The sequence below is a fragment of the Monodelphis domestica genome, chromosome 8 (genome assembly GCF_027887165.1).
Source record: "Monodelphis domestica isolate mMonDom1 chromosome 8, mMonDom1.pri, whole genome shotgun sequence".
Classification (NCBI taxonomy): Eukaryota; Metazoa; Chordata; class Mammalia; order Didelphimorphia; family Didelphidae; genus Monodelphis; species Monodelphis domestica.
Genome location: NC_077234.1, coordinates 31,903,749 through 31,920,482, shown reverse-complemented (window position 1 = coordinate 31,920,482; position 16,734 = coordinate 31,903,749). Strand labels below are relative to the sequence as shown.

The following is a 16,734-nucleotide window of genomic DNA, read 5'->3' as shown; positions in this document are numbered from 1 at the left end:
CTTGGCTTTGCATTTCCTTTAACTTGAGCCTAATTTGATTTAGTTTGGAAAAAGAACCAAAGCTGGGGAACCTGAGATTTGTCCCAGGCAGACCTGGTGATGGATGGAGGAGAGCTATGGGGCTATGTTTTAACTGAGCCTGATTTACAGGATCAGGGCAGGAGAGAGAAGAAACGTGAAGGAGGCAATGGGGAGTGGAGTAGGGGCACAGTTACAAGGGAGAAACAGCACCAGCCCCTAAACCCCTATTGGAGGACCTTCTTTGCTCTGGCCTTTCAGAACTACTTGAACTTTCCTATGGAGGTAGCTTGGCACAGTGAAAAAGAGCACAGGTTCTGGAATTGGAGGACCTGGGTTCTAATCCAACCCCTGAAGTTTACTCACCTTTGTGATTTTCATTTTTTCTTATCATGCAAAACACACTTCCACACTCATAGAAAATGAAAACTACAAATTGCTTATTCATATCCTTCGACCATTTATCAAGTAGAGAATGGCTTGTACTTTTATAAATTTGACTTTAGGGGGCAGCTGGGTAGCTCAGTGGATTGAGAACCAGGTCTAGAGATGGGAGGTCCTAGGTTCAAATCTGGCCTCAGACACTTCCCAGCTGTGTGACCCTGGGCAAGTCACTTGACCCCCATTGCCTAGCCCTTACCACTCTTCTGCCTTGGAACCAAGACACAGTATTGACTCCAAGACAGAAGATGGAAGGTGAGGGTTTTAATTTAAATAAATAAATAAATTTGACTTTATTCTCTATAGACTTGAGAAATTTATTATAAAATTGTTTTTCTCCCTTCAAATCTTGGTTACATTAGTTTTATTTGTACAAAAACTTTTTAATATAATTTAAATTATTCATTTTGCATCTTATAATGCTCTCTATCTCGTTTGGTCATAGCTCTGTGACTTGGAACAAAATCATTTAACCTCCATGGACCTCATCTATAAAATGAGAGGGTTAGGTTAGATGGTGTCTGGAGTCCCATCCAGCTCCAAATTTACTGAGACATGAGACCGGGGACCATTACTTGTATTTCAGTAAAAATAAGCTTAGGAACCAGAAGAACACTAACCCCAGATCTCTGCTTTCTGTCCCTAGCAAAAATGGCTGAGCTATATATATACCCTCTCTAGGATGCCCTCCAGCTTGGGCTAGAACTGTGAGATCTGGGCTCGATTTGACTACACCTCAGAAGCCCACGTTGAACCAAATGAACCTGGCCTAATATTACTATAAATCAGTCACTTCTTTTTAGTCAGTCCTCAATTTCCTCCTTTGAAGACTAGGTTAGATGATCCCTAAATGATCCTTTTAGCTATAATGTGACATTTTGAGGGTATATGGAAATGGAAATTAGCTTCAAGCCCTCTCAAGAGCATCTAATCTGGCCTCTTCTATGGCAAGTATGAAGAAATAATTAAATTTAGCACCTAGTTAAACATAATTCAAGTTGGAAGTTACCAAATGGCCACCACCTCTAGGGATCACTGATTTAAAGCTAGAAAGAGCTTTAGAGATCATCTCCTTTAGGGGGCAGCTGGGTGGCTCAATGGATTGAGAGCCAGGCCTAGAGAGGGCATGTTCTTGGTTCAAGTCTGGCCTCAGACACTTCCCAGCTGGGTGACCCTGGGCAAGTCACTTAACCCCACCTTGGAGCCAATACACAGTATTGATTCCAAGACGGAAGGTAAGGTTTGTTAAAAAATCATCTCCTTTAGGGGGCAGCTGGGTAGCTCAGTGGATTGAGAGCCAGTCCTAGAGATGGGAGGTCCTAGGTTCAAATCTGGCCTCAGACACTTCCCAGCTGTGTGACCCTGGGCAAGTCACTTGACCCCCATTGCCTAGCCCTTACCACTCTTCTGCCTTGGAGCCAATACACAGTATTGACTCCAAGACAGAAGGTAAGGGTTTAAAAAAAAAAAATCATCTCCTTTACTGATGAAGAAACTAAAGTAAAAAACAAACAGTGGCGTAAGGTCACCCAAATGTTAGGTAGCAAAGGCAGGAATTGGGTCAAGTGAATCCATACAGTGACTTGACTGATAGGATTTTAAAATAAATTTGGAAGTTAAATGGAGGAATACTAAACTAGGACTGCTGAATGACAGGGTAACTGTGCATCCACCAGAATGAGCAATGCAAAGATTTGTTAACCAGCTGTAAAAATGAAGGGGTTTCAAAGATACATTCATTGAGAAATACCATTTACCGCATGAATTATAGTGATCTAGAACACTTGGATTGTACGAAGCTAATGAACAAATATAGGAATTATACCCCTAAAGCCGCCCCACCCTGTGAAACTTGGTCTTTATTTTTTAAACTTTGATATAAAATGTGGTAGAAAGTAAACTATTTTCATGTAAACCAGTGTTAATCGCCCACAAAGACGATGCTTTCATTTTCATTTCAGGCGTTTTCAAACTTAATAGAAACGGGTCGTCTAAAACAAGAAAATACAGATGTGGAGCCCTATAAAGTCGATGGCTGCGTGTACCTTGCCGAGCTCTCTCATGGTATTAAAAGACATTATTACTGGACACCAACTTTTGGAGAAGTGAACAGTGCTGAAGCAAATTCAGGGTATGCCGTTGTGCCAACAGCTGCACATCTATGAAAACAAAAGTAAGTCATTTCTACGTTGGTTTTTTATCTCTGTTTTATTGTCACAGATTTGATATGTTACTTAGGGTAGTTAATTGATTTCCCTTAATTGATTAAAATAGCATGTCATTGTTTAAAAGGCTATAAATGCAATGAATATAATCTAAATTTCTACCAATATTATCCAAAACATAGCTGAAGTTCTTAAAAATGAATATAAGTAGGAGAGGCAGCCACAGAAACGAGAAGGCTTAGATTCAAACTTTACCTCTCACACTCACTGGTAATTATGGGTAAATCACTGAAATTGTTAAGTGTCCAAAAGAACATACTAAGTGCACACCCACACCTATGAATAACAAGTCTAAATTTCTTCCTCATCCCTGACTCCTATGCACACATGCATGCATACATGTATCTATATGTGTAGACACATGTACATGCATGCAAACAAAATCTTGACCTCTCCCCTTTGCAAATACACACACACACACTGACCCACTGTATGCTGATCCCCAAGTAAGAGACAAAAATGTAATCACAACTGTCCATGTTACCTCCTACGAATCTATCTCCTCTGGTCATGGACAAAGCACGGACACTCATCCATGGAAATAGCAAGCAATTTCTCCCAGGCTCCCCTAATTTGATTGTCGCTTATCCTATTATACACTGTGAGATTTTGATCTGCGCCTCATTTCTCCAAGACTGCTCGCTATTTTTCCCAAGTTTTGTTGAATGAGTTCATGCTCCAATTGCCAAGTTTTTTGTTTATAAAATATCAGGTTACTATACTTTTTGCTTCTTTCGATTGTATTCTCAATATATTCCACCGATCAATCTCTTTATTTCTAAACTGGTACCAAATTGTTTTCGTTGTTATGGCCTTGTGGGATAGTTTGGTATTCGGCACTGCAAGATTCCTCCTTCCTTCCCACCTTTTTTCATTATTTTACCCAAAGTTCTTCACCTTTGATCCCACCAGAATTTTATTTTCTTCTAAAAAAATCCTTTAGTTCAACTTCCATGGAAGGGAATAAGTAAATTAACTCATAGTACTGTCATATGCTGGCTCTGCCAATCCAGAAGTCATTTCTATTTGTCCTATTATTTAGATGTCTGTATTTATGTAAAATATTCTGTAATTGTGTTCATATAGTTTCTGTGTGTGTCTTGGCAGGCAGATGCCAAGTATTCTATACTGACTAGTTATTTCTATTGGAATTCCTATTGCTTCTTGCTGGATTTTGTCAGTAATACACAGAAACGGTGATGATTTTGTGTTTATTTTCTATTTTACAACTTTGTCGAAGTTGTTGGAGTTTTCGAGTGGATTCACTAGGGTTTTCACAAGGAAACCAGCATCACATGCATAAAAGTGGTCATTTTAACTTTGTCTATACTGCAATTTCTTATTCTTATAGCTAATATTTCTAGCATTTGATTTTTGTAAAGTAAATGATCATGGGCATCCTTGCTTTACCTCCAGTCTCATTAGAAAAATTAATAATCCCCATTACAGATAATGCTGACTCTTGATTTTCTATACTACTTATAATTTTAAGGAAAGTTCCATTTGTTCCTCTGCTTTCTAATGTTTTAAAAAACAAACGGGAATAGGCATTGGATCTTGTCAAAAAATGATTATTTTACTTGCCAATATAATTTTTGTTTTTGCTATTAATGTTTATAATTTTCCTAATATCCAACCACCTCTGAACCCTGACATAAATCCAGCCTGGTCATAGTATATGATCTTTGTGATTATCTTGCTATAGTCTCCTTGCTAATATTGTATTTAAATTTCTTGCCTCGATATTCATTTAGAGATATTGGAAGTTTTTCTTTGACTCTTTAAGGATGTCTTTAACGTCATAAAAGGAATTTGGAAATAATCTCTCCTTTTCCTATTTTTAGAAAGTTTATGTAGTATTAGAATTATTTAAATGTTTGGAATAATTAATTTTTAAATCCATTTGGTCCTGGCGTGTTTTTCCCCTTGGGGTGTTTCATTTATGGCTTGAATCCAGTTCCTTCTTATAATATAGGGTTATCTAAGTACTCTTTTATTTCCTGCTCTGTTGATCTGGACAACTCATATTTTTGTAAATATTCATCCACTTCCTTTGGATTGTCAGTTTTATTGGCATATGGTAGGCAAAAGAATCCTAATAAGTTCTCTTTCATTGGTTGTGAATTCAACTTTTTTCATTTTTGATTCTAGTAATCTGGTTTCTTCATTCTTATTCCAAATGAGCTAATAGCTTATCTACTTTGTTATTTTGATTGGTTTTCTCCTCCCACCCCAAAAAAGCTCTTTTATTAATGTTTTTGTTTTGAATTTTGTGGAACTTCCATTGCTTTTCAGGATTCCTATTTTGTTGTTTAATCATAGATTTTTAATTTATTCATTTTCTATTTTTTTTAGCTGCATAGCCCATTAACTGACCTATTCTGTTATCCCAAAGAAAGCATTTAGAGATCAGTAGAATAGACTTGGGGTAAGTGACCTCAGCAAGATAGCCTATGACAAGCCCAAAGATCCCAGCTTTTGGGACAAAAATCCACTATTTGATAAAAACTGCTGGGAAAATTGGAAGATAGTGTGGGAGAGATTAGGTCTGGATCAACACCTCACACCCTACACCAAGATAAACTCAGAATGGCTGAATGACTTGAACATAAAGAAGGAAACCATAAGCAAATTAGGTGAACACAGAATAGTATACTTGTCAGATCTTTGAGAAAGGAAAGACTTTAAAACCAAGCAAGACTTAGAAAAAGTCACAAAATGTAAAATCAATAATTTTGATTACATCAAATTAAAAAGTTTTTGTACAAACAAAACCAATGCAACCAAAATTAGAAGGGAAGTAACAAACTGGGAAACAATCTTCATAACAAAAGCCTCTGACAAAGGTCTAATTACTGAAATTTACAAAGAGCTAAATCAATTGTACAAAAAATCAAGCCATTCTTCAATTGATAAATGGGCAAGGGATATAAATAGGCAATTTTCAGTTACAGAAATCAAACCTATTAATAAGCACATGAAAAATCGTTCTAAATCTCTTATTATCAGAGAGATGCAAATCAAAACAACTCTGAGTTATCACCTCACACCTAGCAAATTGGCTAACATGACAGCAAAGGGAAGTAATGAATGCTGGAGGGGATGTAGCAAAGTCCAGACATTAATTCATTGTTGGTGGAGTTGTGAATTGATCCAACCATTCTGGAGGCCAATTTGGAACTATGCCCAAAGGGTGATAAAAGACTGTCTGCCTTTTGATCCAGCTGTAGCACTGCTGGGTTTGAACCCCAAAGAGATAATAAGGAAAAAAGACTTGTACAAGAATATTCATAGCTGCGCTCTTTGTGATGGCAAAAAATTGGAAAATTGGAAAATGAGGGGATGCCCTTCAATTGGGGAATGGCTGAACAAACTGTGGTATATGTTGGTGATGGAATACTATTGTGCTTAAAGGAATAATAAACTAGAGGAACTTCATGTGAACTAGAATGACCTCCAGGGACTGATGCAGAGTGAGAGGAGCAGAACCAGAACATTGTACACAGAGACTGATACACTGTGGTACAATCGAATGTAATGGACTTCTCCATTAGTGACAATGCAGTGACCCTGAACAACCCGGGGGGATGTATGAGAGAGCACTATCCACATTCAGAGGAAAAACTGTGGGAGTAAAAACACCAAAGAAAAACAACTGCTTGATTACATGGTTGGAGGGGGTTATGATTAGGGATATAGACCCTAAATGAACATCCTAATGCAAACATCAACAGCATGGAAATAGGTTCTGATCAAGGACACATGTAATACCCAATGAAATTGCATGTTGGCCATGGGAAGGGCGGGGGGAGAGGAGGGAGGAATAGAATATGATTTTTGTAACCAAGGAATGTTTGAAATTGACCAAAAAAATAAAATAAAATAGTATGCTCTCTCAAAAAAAAAAAAAGCATTTAGACACATCAATTTCCTCAAGTATTTCTTTGCCTGAATCTAATTTTGGTGGGTTCTCATTGTTGTCATTATATTTAATGAAATTATTGGTCATTTTTAATTTATTCTTTGACCTATTCACTCTTTAGAATTTAATTCCCAATACTTTTAAAATCTTCAATGGAATTTTATTGAATGTAACGTCTATTGCATAACTGGCAAATTATGTATTCAATATTCTTGATTTTCTGCATTTGTTTAGAATGCTTTTGAGCCCTACTTATATGGTTAATTGTTTGTGAAGATGCTATGAATAGCTGAAAAATAGGTATAATAGTCCTTCCTTTTCCTATTCAGTATTACTAAGAGGGATATCACAACTGACTTTTCTAAAGTTTGTTTAGGTCCTCGACTTCTTTCTTGTTTTATTTTTGTTGTTAGGTCTCAGAGGGAGTAAACTGGAGTCTCCCCCACATTATATTTTTACTTTATATTCCTTTTATTTATTATAAATAAAATGTTTTATATCTTTCTATAATTCATTTACCTTTTTTCACTTAGGAATTTAGATGCTTTGCCATTGGATACATGTGTTTAATATTAATTCACTATCATATATACCTTTAAACAAAATGTAGTTTCTGTTTATCTCCCTTAATGAGGTCTGTTTTTGCTTTTGCTTTGTCCAAAATGATGATTGCTACTTTTGGCTTTTTAAATTCAGCTTAAATATAACAGATTCCGCTCTAGCCCCTCTTTTTAACTGTGTAGCTTTGTTTCAATTGAGGGTTTTTTTGTGAATAACATATTGTTGATTTCTAATCTATCTGCTATTTCATGGGGGTAAGTTGATCTTATTCACATTCAGTTATGACTGTTGTTTATTTTTTTCATCCTATTCTCTTAATTCTTCTCCAGGCCCCTGCTTAAGAATTTGTTTGGCTTTTCACTATTCCCTTGACTTATCCTTTCTATTCTCTTATTCTCTCTTTCCTTCCCTTAAGACTTTTCCCTCCAATTTCCCTGATGGGTGAAATATATTTATGTACCCAACTTTGTGTATTCTCTCTTATAACAGAAGATCAAGTACTGCCTACTTTCCCTCTACTTGCTTGCTGCAAAAACTACTTCTGTATCCCATTTATATAAGGTAAATCTTCCCCTGCTTCCTCTTCCTCCCCCCCTTTTCCCAGTGATTTCCTCTTTCTCATTCTCTCCATTTTTATTAAAATCACCAAAACATAACAGAAAAAATTCATCGTACTAGACTCCCTCTCTGGGTATACATGTATCATCTTTCCCACTAAAGAACAGTGTATCATGATTCCATAAACAATGTAAACATCGCTTAAATGTCTCATGATTGCTCATTCATGTTTAACTTTGGAACTCTTGACTCTTGTGCTTGCATGTAAAATTTCTATAAAGCTCCAGGATTTTCATCAGGAATGCTTAGAAGTCCTGTTTCATTAAAGATCCATTTTTCCTCCTTGTTTTTCACAGGAAATTATTCTTGGTTATGATACTAGATAAATTTGCCTTCTAGAAACTGCTAAATCTTGTGTTCTCTAATATGGTTTCATAGAACTTAAGTTCATTCTTTTGGCTTCAAGCAGTATTTTTTTTTTACCTGAAATCAGGACTGTGATGTGACTAAAATAATCCTGGTAATTTTCTTTTAGGGATTTCTTCCATGAAGGGACCATTAGATTCTTGCAATTTCTTTTTACTCTCTGATTCTAAGAGATCGGGGCAATATTCTTTTAGGACTTCCTAAGATATGATATCTAGGTCATGATTTTGAAAGTAGTCCAATGATTCTTAAGTTCTCTCTCCTCAATTCATCTTCCAGGTTAGTTGTTTTTTGCTTTGAGATATCTCACTTTTTTCTAATTTTTGTCCTTTCAGTTTCTTTTTTGTTTTTTCTTTTCAATAACTCCTCTTTATAAATCCATTTTAATTTTCAAGTTAATTGAATTGAAGTTAATTGAAGTTAATAATCAAGTTAATAGTTTAATTTTCAAGTCTTTTCTTGGGTAATGTTTTATACTTTATTCCATAGCTCTTATTTCACCCATTTTCCCCACTATTCTCACTTGGTTAAGAATTTTTTTTTTAGCTCTTTTTAAAACTTTTAATTCTTGCAAGAATTCTTGAACTTGTTTTCAAGCTGCATTGTTCTTTGAGGCTTTGTTTGTAGATGTTTTAGTCATTCTACTTTGGGGTTTTTTCTTGAATTTCCCTATTATAAATAGCATTTCTTTGGGGGGTAATGTCTAGCTTGGAGCTTTTACCTCCTGCTTTTTTTCTTCACTAGCAGGAAGAGGGGGCCTGCTGCCCCAATGTGAAATCATCTAATCTATAGTCTGCTTACTGTCCTCCTCTTCAAGTTCTGCAAGTTCCTGACTCAACTGTGGGTCTGTTGGCTTATCCTTGGTTGGGAGTTTCAGTAGACTGCCACCAGAGACAGCTGTTATAAGCCTGCTGGGAGACTGCAAGTGAATAGAGGATTTCTGCCTTGGTTTTCTACTACAGGTTTCCACCTTGGGCTAGAGACTGGAACAGTTACTGTTTGCTTCTGAACTTATTCATTACCTATAACTAGGGCACACAGAACTGCCAGATGGCACCCATTCCTGCTTCCTGTGCTAGTTCAGGGAGCCCCTGGGATCTTATTCCAGAGAGCTTTCTGCCCTATTGCCTAGCCTTAGCTCTCTTTAAGACTGTTGTGTGTCATAGACTCATTTCCCTAAGCTTTCCTGGGCTGGTAAAAACCACACTGACTTTCCCATGGATTTCCCAATCAGTTTTTTTGGAAGAGGTTTGATGAGGCAGCCTCAAGAGTCAAACTAAGCACATTTCAAATCATTCTGGGTAGTGCGTTTCATTTTTTGAAATGCTGTTCGTGTAAAAATTACGATGATATTCAAGCACAGCTAAAAAATATTTTCATATCCAAATATTACCAAACATCCTTGCTATCGCTTTCCCCCTAAATTTCTAGCCATTTCCATGCTGTGCCAATGAGTAATCCACCCTTTCCAGCTCCTCAGAAGTGCTGTGCTCCCCCATTTGAATGTCACCGTCCCTAAAGGTAGAGCCCTTTTTTTTAAAATATCCCCAGCACTTAGTATGGTGACCGATAAGTAGTAAATGCTTAATGTTTTACCTATCCATCTCCTATCCCAGAATTACAATTCAATCCCCCCGTCACAATTAAGTTCATGTCTCAACAGTAGAATTGTTAGACTTCTCACACTAGTTCCAAAGCTGCTTTTCTTTCTCCAGAACACCCACAGTGCATGTACTCCAAAATCAAACCCAGATAAATTACTAACAGCACAGCTTCATTTCATGTTATCTTTCACTAATGTCTTCCTTTGACATCTCCCTCCCTGGGACCCAAAGTGATGCCAGTTTTCAACGGCAACGCCAATGGAATGCAAGTTCAGGTAGATTCTTGCAAGCTAGGAAGGACTTCAGCAATAGGAGGAGGAAAATGAATAGGAGAGGATTCAACTCCAGCAACAGACTAAAGGCTAAACTTTGGCTGTGGTGACTCATAAAACAGACAGGAACAGAATCTCTGGGTGGACCACTGGTGGAGTAGTAGACAAGGGGCAAACGGTGCTTCGAGTCCTGTCGTCTCAGACTTCCTACAACCATTAAGCTGCAGTTACAGACTGTAAGATTTCAAAGGCAGGTTCAGCACCAGATCATAAGGGGCAATATTCTCTGTGTAAGGGGAACTGAACTATATTACTACTGATATTCATCCTATAGGTCAGGGGAAGAAATGAAGAAATTGTTATTAAAATGGAAGGATCAGAGGAGAAGAAAAGAATTACACTATGAGATGGTATTGATTTCCTCAAATAGCCAAAGGCAACAAGGACCAGTGTTTTATGGGGCACGTTACATCTTTATTTCCAGAGCTCAGGATAAGCACAGAGGGAAGTAAGACCACCAAGAAAACAATTGCAGGCATAAAATAGGAAGATGTCAGACCTGACTGACAGGGGACCAACCTGAGGCAAATGAGACAGAGAGACTGAGTAATGCAGCAAGGCTCAATTGGAAGAAGGGGAAGGAGGAAGGGGGAAGGAAGAGCATGGGGGGAAGGGGCAATCTTTTCTTGGGTGACAATCTGAGATGAGGTAACCTGTGTTATCTCTTATCAAAGTTGGAGTACTTGGCAGGGGAACAGCTAGGTGGCTCAGTGGATTGAGAGCCAGGCCCAGAGACTAGAGGCCCTGTGTTCAAATCTGATCTCAGACACTTCCTAGCTGAGTGACCCTGGGCAAATCACTTAAACCCCCCCTTGCCTAGCCCTTACTCCTCTTCTACCTTGGAACCAATACATAGTACTGATTCTACGGTGGAAGGTAAAGGTTTAAAGTTGAGGTACTTGGGTTCAGTGGCTAGGACAGCCCTAAGGAGGTTGGGAACCTTGGTCCCTGGGGTGGGAAGCTCCCAGGCACAGTGGTCAGTGATGCAGGAGGTCATTTGTATAGACCTGACAGCAAAGTCCTGATGTTCTGCCAGGTGTTGCTATCGTGGCAGTTTCTGTCCCAGGTTCGGGCAGGTGCTAGAGGAAGGAGGGGGGTGGTGGTGGGGTCTCAGCAGAGACTGGGTAAGAGGAAAAGGGGTTTTGGTCCCAGGGTCTATCATTAGACAGATTTGCGAAAGAAAGATATTTGCCAGGGTCAGGATAATGATCCTGGATGCTGACACAACCCATTCAGGTCTATGAGGGCCTTCCATACTTGAATTCACTTTATGATTATAACCACTTTGTAAATTAGGCACAACAGGTATCACTTTTATTTTACAGATGACGAAGTAGGCCAACAGAGTGCAGGTGGTTTTCTTGCATGTCCGGGATAGGATTTAAACAAGTCCAGGATTTTTTTTTTTTGCCACACTACAGTTACACACAGAAAACATACTGCAAGTCAAGCAGAAGAATGATTGCCCACAGGGTGCTGTTCTCCAGATGCATCTATTTGGGGGATAATACTGGACCATTTGCTTTTTTTTAACCTAGATGCCATTTATTGCTCTTTGCAGGAGGGACTGGATAGGCAAGAAGCTGTGGTTGGTCTGTTGGAGCCTTTGGGCTGGCCAGGATTCAGTAGGGTGGTGGTCAGACTTGAAGGAGCCCTCTACAGGGAGGCCCAGCTGCTGGGACTGTTTTTCTGTCAGCTTTATCAGCATCACATTCAGTTTTCCAAGGTGGGTTTCAGCCACTGCTTCATCCAGCTTCTTGAGGATAAGATGGACAGGACATGAGGCAGGGTCTGGATGATCTGATTTGGAGCCACCTAAAAATAGAGGACTTAATGCTGTTCACTCAGTCACCAATCAGAATAGTCCAGCCCTAGCTTAGAAGCAGTGGGTCAAAATTGCAAGGAAATGAGGAAAAATTTCCATCAGTCACCCAAGAGCAAAACACATTGTCTCATCAGAAGTCTTCAAGTAAAAGCTGATGACTTATTGGTTATGTTTTGGAGAACATTCTTGTCCAAGTATGGATTGGGCTAAATGGCTTCGAAGGTCCCTTCCAACTCTTAAAATTCTGTTACTGTGCCCAAAATCTTCAGTCTTCACAATCACACAATTAACTGAGATGTCAAAAATGCAAGATCCCATTATGTGTGCTCCTGTTGTATACTGCATTTTATTCATGGAATTGCATAAATATTACACTATTTCAGAGTGAAGAGAATGGGGCGGAGGTACACATAAGTGCAATGATCTGTTACCTTGAACCATACAAAATCTGTAAATTTCTTTTGAATAGGATTTCTTTAGCAAAAATTGACATTTTGTACCCTTCAGCTAGGTTACCAAGGACATGATGTATTCCTTCCTTAATTTCCCTGGATAGCTACTAGTAAAGGAGAGAAAATAAGACAATGAAAGAAGAAAAGGAATATCTGAAGAGTGGAAGCACCCAAGTATAAACTCATATTGCCACCAGTATCCCATTTCAGAGAATCGTACTTAAGGATGGATGACCTCCGAGTTATCCTTCTGATCAGAATCATGTTCTGCTTAGAATCTCTTTAGACAATTCAACCAACATTTCTTAAGCAGTTGTTTTAAGCAAGGATGAATAAAAACAAATTGTCATAAATTTCCTTTTCACAAAAGTCACATCATTTTAAGATCTCAGAAAATCATTCAAGCTGAGGATTTCCCAAAAACAAAGCCAAACCTAGTAGTAGCCTGAGGCTAGTGTAAGGGAATGTAAAATGAGTCTGTCTTGCCAAATCATTCTGTGGCCCACAGTCTGGAGTTAATTTTTGGCCCATCTATCCAGATGAGAAGAAAACCCTGGTAGGTGGTATAAGAATTTTGTCCTGGAATAATGGTGATCCTCGACTTTGATCCTTCTGCTAGTTTTGCCATCTGATATTTACTTTGTGAGCAAATGTTATATAAAACTCTTAATACTGTAGCACCATACTTCAAGAGATCCATTATTTCAAATATGTGGGTGGCTCTCCTGCACTGATGCAGACTGCAAACAGAATTGGGACTAGAAGAAGCTTTAGAGGAGATCCAGTCCAGTCATCTTTTACATAAAAGGAAACTGAGGTCCCCAAAAGTTAAGTGACTTGCTTACATTGTACAAACTCTTATTAGGCAAAAGTTGCTTCATACAATAGAATGTAAGCTCCATAAAGCAGGGCCTGTTCATTTTTGTCTTTGTATCTTGTGTGGCTAGCCCAGTGTCTGGTATAGGATAATATGTGCAAGTGGTCGCATGATTATTCAAGATTGCACAGGTAATGACAGAACAGAATAGGTCTTTTGAATCTAAAGCCAACTAGTTTTTTTTCATAATGTATGAGAAAAAATGTATTATCAGTTGATGGCAACCTTCTTGCAACATAATTTTTAAAGTCTCTTGTTTATTATTGTTCTCTTAAGCATGATGTAAAACTTAGAGGATATCCCAAGTTTTCACTGTCTTCAACAACTTTCATCTTGGCCTCTCTGACTTTATCCCTGTATCATTTACCCTTCTGAAATGCTAATCCTGTTTCTTTAAAGCCCAGCTCAAACGCCACATCCATGAAACCTTTCCCCATCTATCCACAGCTCCCCCCGAAATCCCTCCAATTCTTATAACATCGATTTTCCTATGTAACATTCTAATCTGCATGAGAATATTCAAGATAATGCAGAAGTAAAAGCCCTATTTTGAGTCAGAGAGCTTACACTGCCACTTAATTAACTTGTTAAAGTCATTTAACACCTCTAGACCTCAATTTAATCATCTGTAAAATAAGGGAGATGGACTTCATTTAGGTCAAGCTCTAAGATCCTGTTTATATTGAACTGAATACCCAGTACCAGGCCCTACACAGAACAACTGGCACTTAATTAGTATTTACTAAAACCCCTAATTTCTTTTTTTTTTAAACCCTCACCTTCCATCTTAGAATCAATACTGTCAGAAGAGCCGTAAGGGCTAGGCAATGGGGGTTAAGTGACTTGCCTAGGGTCACACAGCTGGGAAGTGTCTGAGGCCAGGTTTGAACCCAGGACCTCCCATCTCTAGGCCTGGCTCTCAATCCACTGAGCCACCCAGCTGCCCCCCACTCTAATTTTTTAATAGTCTTAAGAGGTATGACAGTAGACATTTATAAAGTCCTGTAAGGCTTGTAAAACATTTTACATAAAGCACTTCAAATCCTATTGGCTCCATTTCACAGATAAAGAAATAGGCTCAAACTAGTAAAATGACTTGTCCTAGCCTCTTCCAATTCCAGATCTAGCTCTTGTCCCACAGCCCTGCACAGTCTGTAGGATCAAATCTCCACTTATCATGGCTTTCCCATTTTTATTTCAGGTTTTCTTGCAGGGTCCTGTTCAGACAACTACCAGCCCTTTCTTTTCACAGGAGATGGATGGTTTCATTAAGAAAAAATGGCTCCTTTACAAACCCTTTAGTATGCAGTCTCACTAAAGTTCTAAAGCTTGGGTACTTTCATCATGGAAATCTTTTATAACCTCAACACCTCCCTTTTGATCAAAGTAAAATCAAGATTATAAATTCAGCTGATTTCTCCGCTTTTTGCAGACAATGAAAAAGGGGGGTTATATATTTACAGAATGAGACATGATGATTATAAGGCTTGCTTTTCTTTTCTTTTTATGGCTGCATAGAACTCTCTATTGGGTCTTATATACTGACTCCATCAAGTATACTGTCTACAGATTAACGTGAAAGTAACAGCTGCAGGGGGACAGTACAGGTACGGGTAAGTAAGAACCACAGATGCCCCAAAAAGGTATATGAAAAAACCTCCTCTTTGCAGAGATGGGGGATGATGGGTATGGGACATCTCATATAACATCAGACACTTTCCAATATGTTGGTTTTGCTTTTATTCTTTGGTTCCTTGGAAGACCTGGGAACAGAAATAGTGAGAAATGTAGGTGATATTAAAACAGAGGCAACTGAGAGGCAGCTATGTTAGAACAGACAGAGAGCTGGCCTTGAAACTGGGACAACTTGCTGTGGTGAACAAGGGCAAGTCACCCAATCTCCTTGGCGCTCTTGGCAATTTGCTAAGATATAAAGAAAGGGTTGGTCTGCATTGGCAGAAGACATTTTCTCACCTGGAAGTTCCCTATACCAATACAATTATAGATCTAGTCTCTTTCAAAATAAAAGGTATGAAAAATACTTATTAAAAAAAACTAATGCAAGTTAAAAGCAGCCAAATGTTTTTGGTCACATTTGTAGAAATAAAACCTAGTATTTTTGGTTCTGATTTCAAAAATTTGTCTTATCGTTCACTGATTTCCCAGGAATTGGTTTTACTTTTAACAATTACTGCTTATTAAAATTATACCTATTTAATTCAGTAAAATTTGGCTATTAATGATTGGCTGTCCTTATCAATGGACCATCGCTTCCTAAAATTTCTACACCCATTCACCAGCATGCTTGTACTCCCCTGGCCCTGGCTTCACTTTTTCCTACTGGCAGGATCTTAAAAGAAGTGTTTCCCATTCCTAGATTTTCCAGGAAGATGTCTAAATAAGACTAAAAGAAATGAATTCTGAATATTTCTTCTAATCCTTAACTTCATAGGCTACTGACAATTTCTGGCCTGCAGTTTTCCAACCTGAGTATTATTTCAACCCACTATCTAACAAAATTTTTTCCTTGAACAAAATTTAATGTTCAATGGTGGCAAGAAAACTTTTTCAAAACTAATCACTGTTTGGTTTACCACATTTTTCTTTCTATATTCAGTCCTTTTCATCAAAGCTCTCTCTGTCCATTAAACCACAACTACCTCTATTATAATATTTCCATTTCCCACCATTTCTCCTCCCAATCCTATCAAGGAATGAAAGAATAAAAGCAAAACTAGCATAATGGAAAATGTCTGATGTCTTTTTTTTCCTTTTTTCCTTAAACCCTTACCTTCCTTCTTAAAATTAATACTGTGTTGTATTAGTTCTAAGGCACAAGAGTAGTAAGGGCTAGGCAGTGGAGGTTAAGTGATTTGTCCAGGGCCACAAAGAAAGTGTCTGAAGTCAAATTTGAACCCAGGACTTCTCATCTCTAAGCCTGACTCTCAATCCACTGAGCCACCTAGCTGCTTCACAGTTTGCTTTTTAATATGCTTTTCCCCCAGCTCTGCTGATTCAGAAATATAGCTGCAGTATACCTCATTGTAATCCTAAGAAAGAAATCATTTTCAGGTCCCCACAGTTATTCCCAGGAAACTTTTATCTTTAACCCTTCTCAAAAAAAAATTCATGTTTTCCACACATTGTAATTACATCCTTAGTCCAGAAGCTAAATGATTGCTGGATCATGAACCATGTCATTTTAATCTGCTCTATTTTTTGTTTGTTTGTTTTTTAAACCCTTACCTAGGCAGAAGAGTGGTAAGGGCTAGGCAATGGGGGTGAAGTGACTTGCCCAGGGTCACACAGCTGGGAAGTGTCTGAGGCCACATTTGAACCCAGGACCTCCCACCTCTAGGCCTGGCTCTCAATCCACTGAGCTACCCAGCTGCCCCCTGCTCTAGTTTTTAAAGGAGAGTAGAAAGTTACTTTATATGGAGAAATCACCCCAACCTTGTTGGTTTCCTACTTTGACACCCTGAGATTACGATTA

The 16,734-nt window shown here is 38.3% G+C and overlaps 1 protein-coding gene across 6 annotated transcripts in view; it reads left to right on the top strand.

The window, feature by feature from the left end:
• LRRC34 (leucine rich repeat containing 34) overlaps positions 1-16,734 on the top strand; it is a 50,911-nt gene that overhangs the window by 22,496 nt on the left and 11,681 nt on the right. For 4 of the 6 annotated variants that reach the window (XM_056807392.1, XM_056807395.1, XM_056807397.1 and 1 more), the window contains exons 11-12: positions 2,421-2,632; positions 14,760-14,854. In XM_056807392.1, coding sequence (XP_056663370.1) covers positions 2,421-2,624 — 204 coding nt within the window. In that variant the 3' untranslated portion in view covers positions 2,625-2,632; positions 14,760-14,854. The remainder of the gene's footprint in view (positions 1-2,420; positions 2,633-14,759; positions 14,855-16,734) is intronic. The other 2 variants (XM_056807393.1, XM_056807398.1) reach the window with 1 other exon arrangement.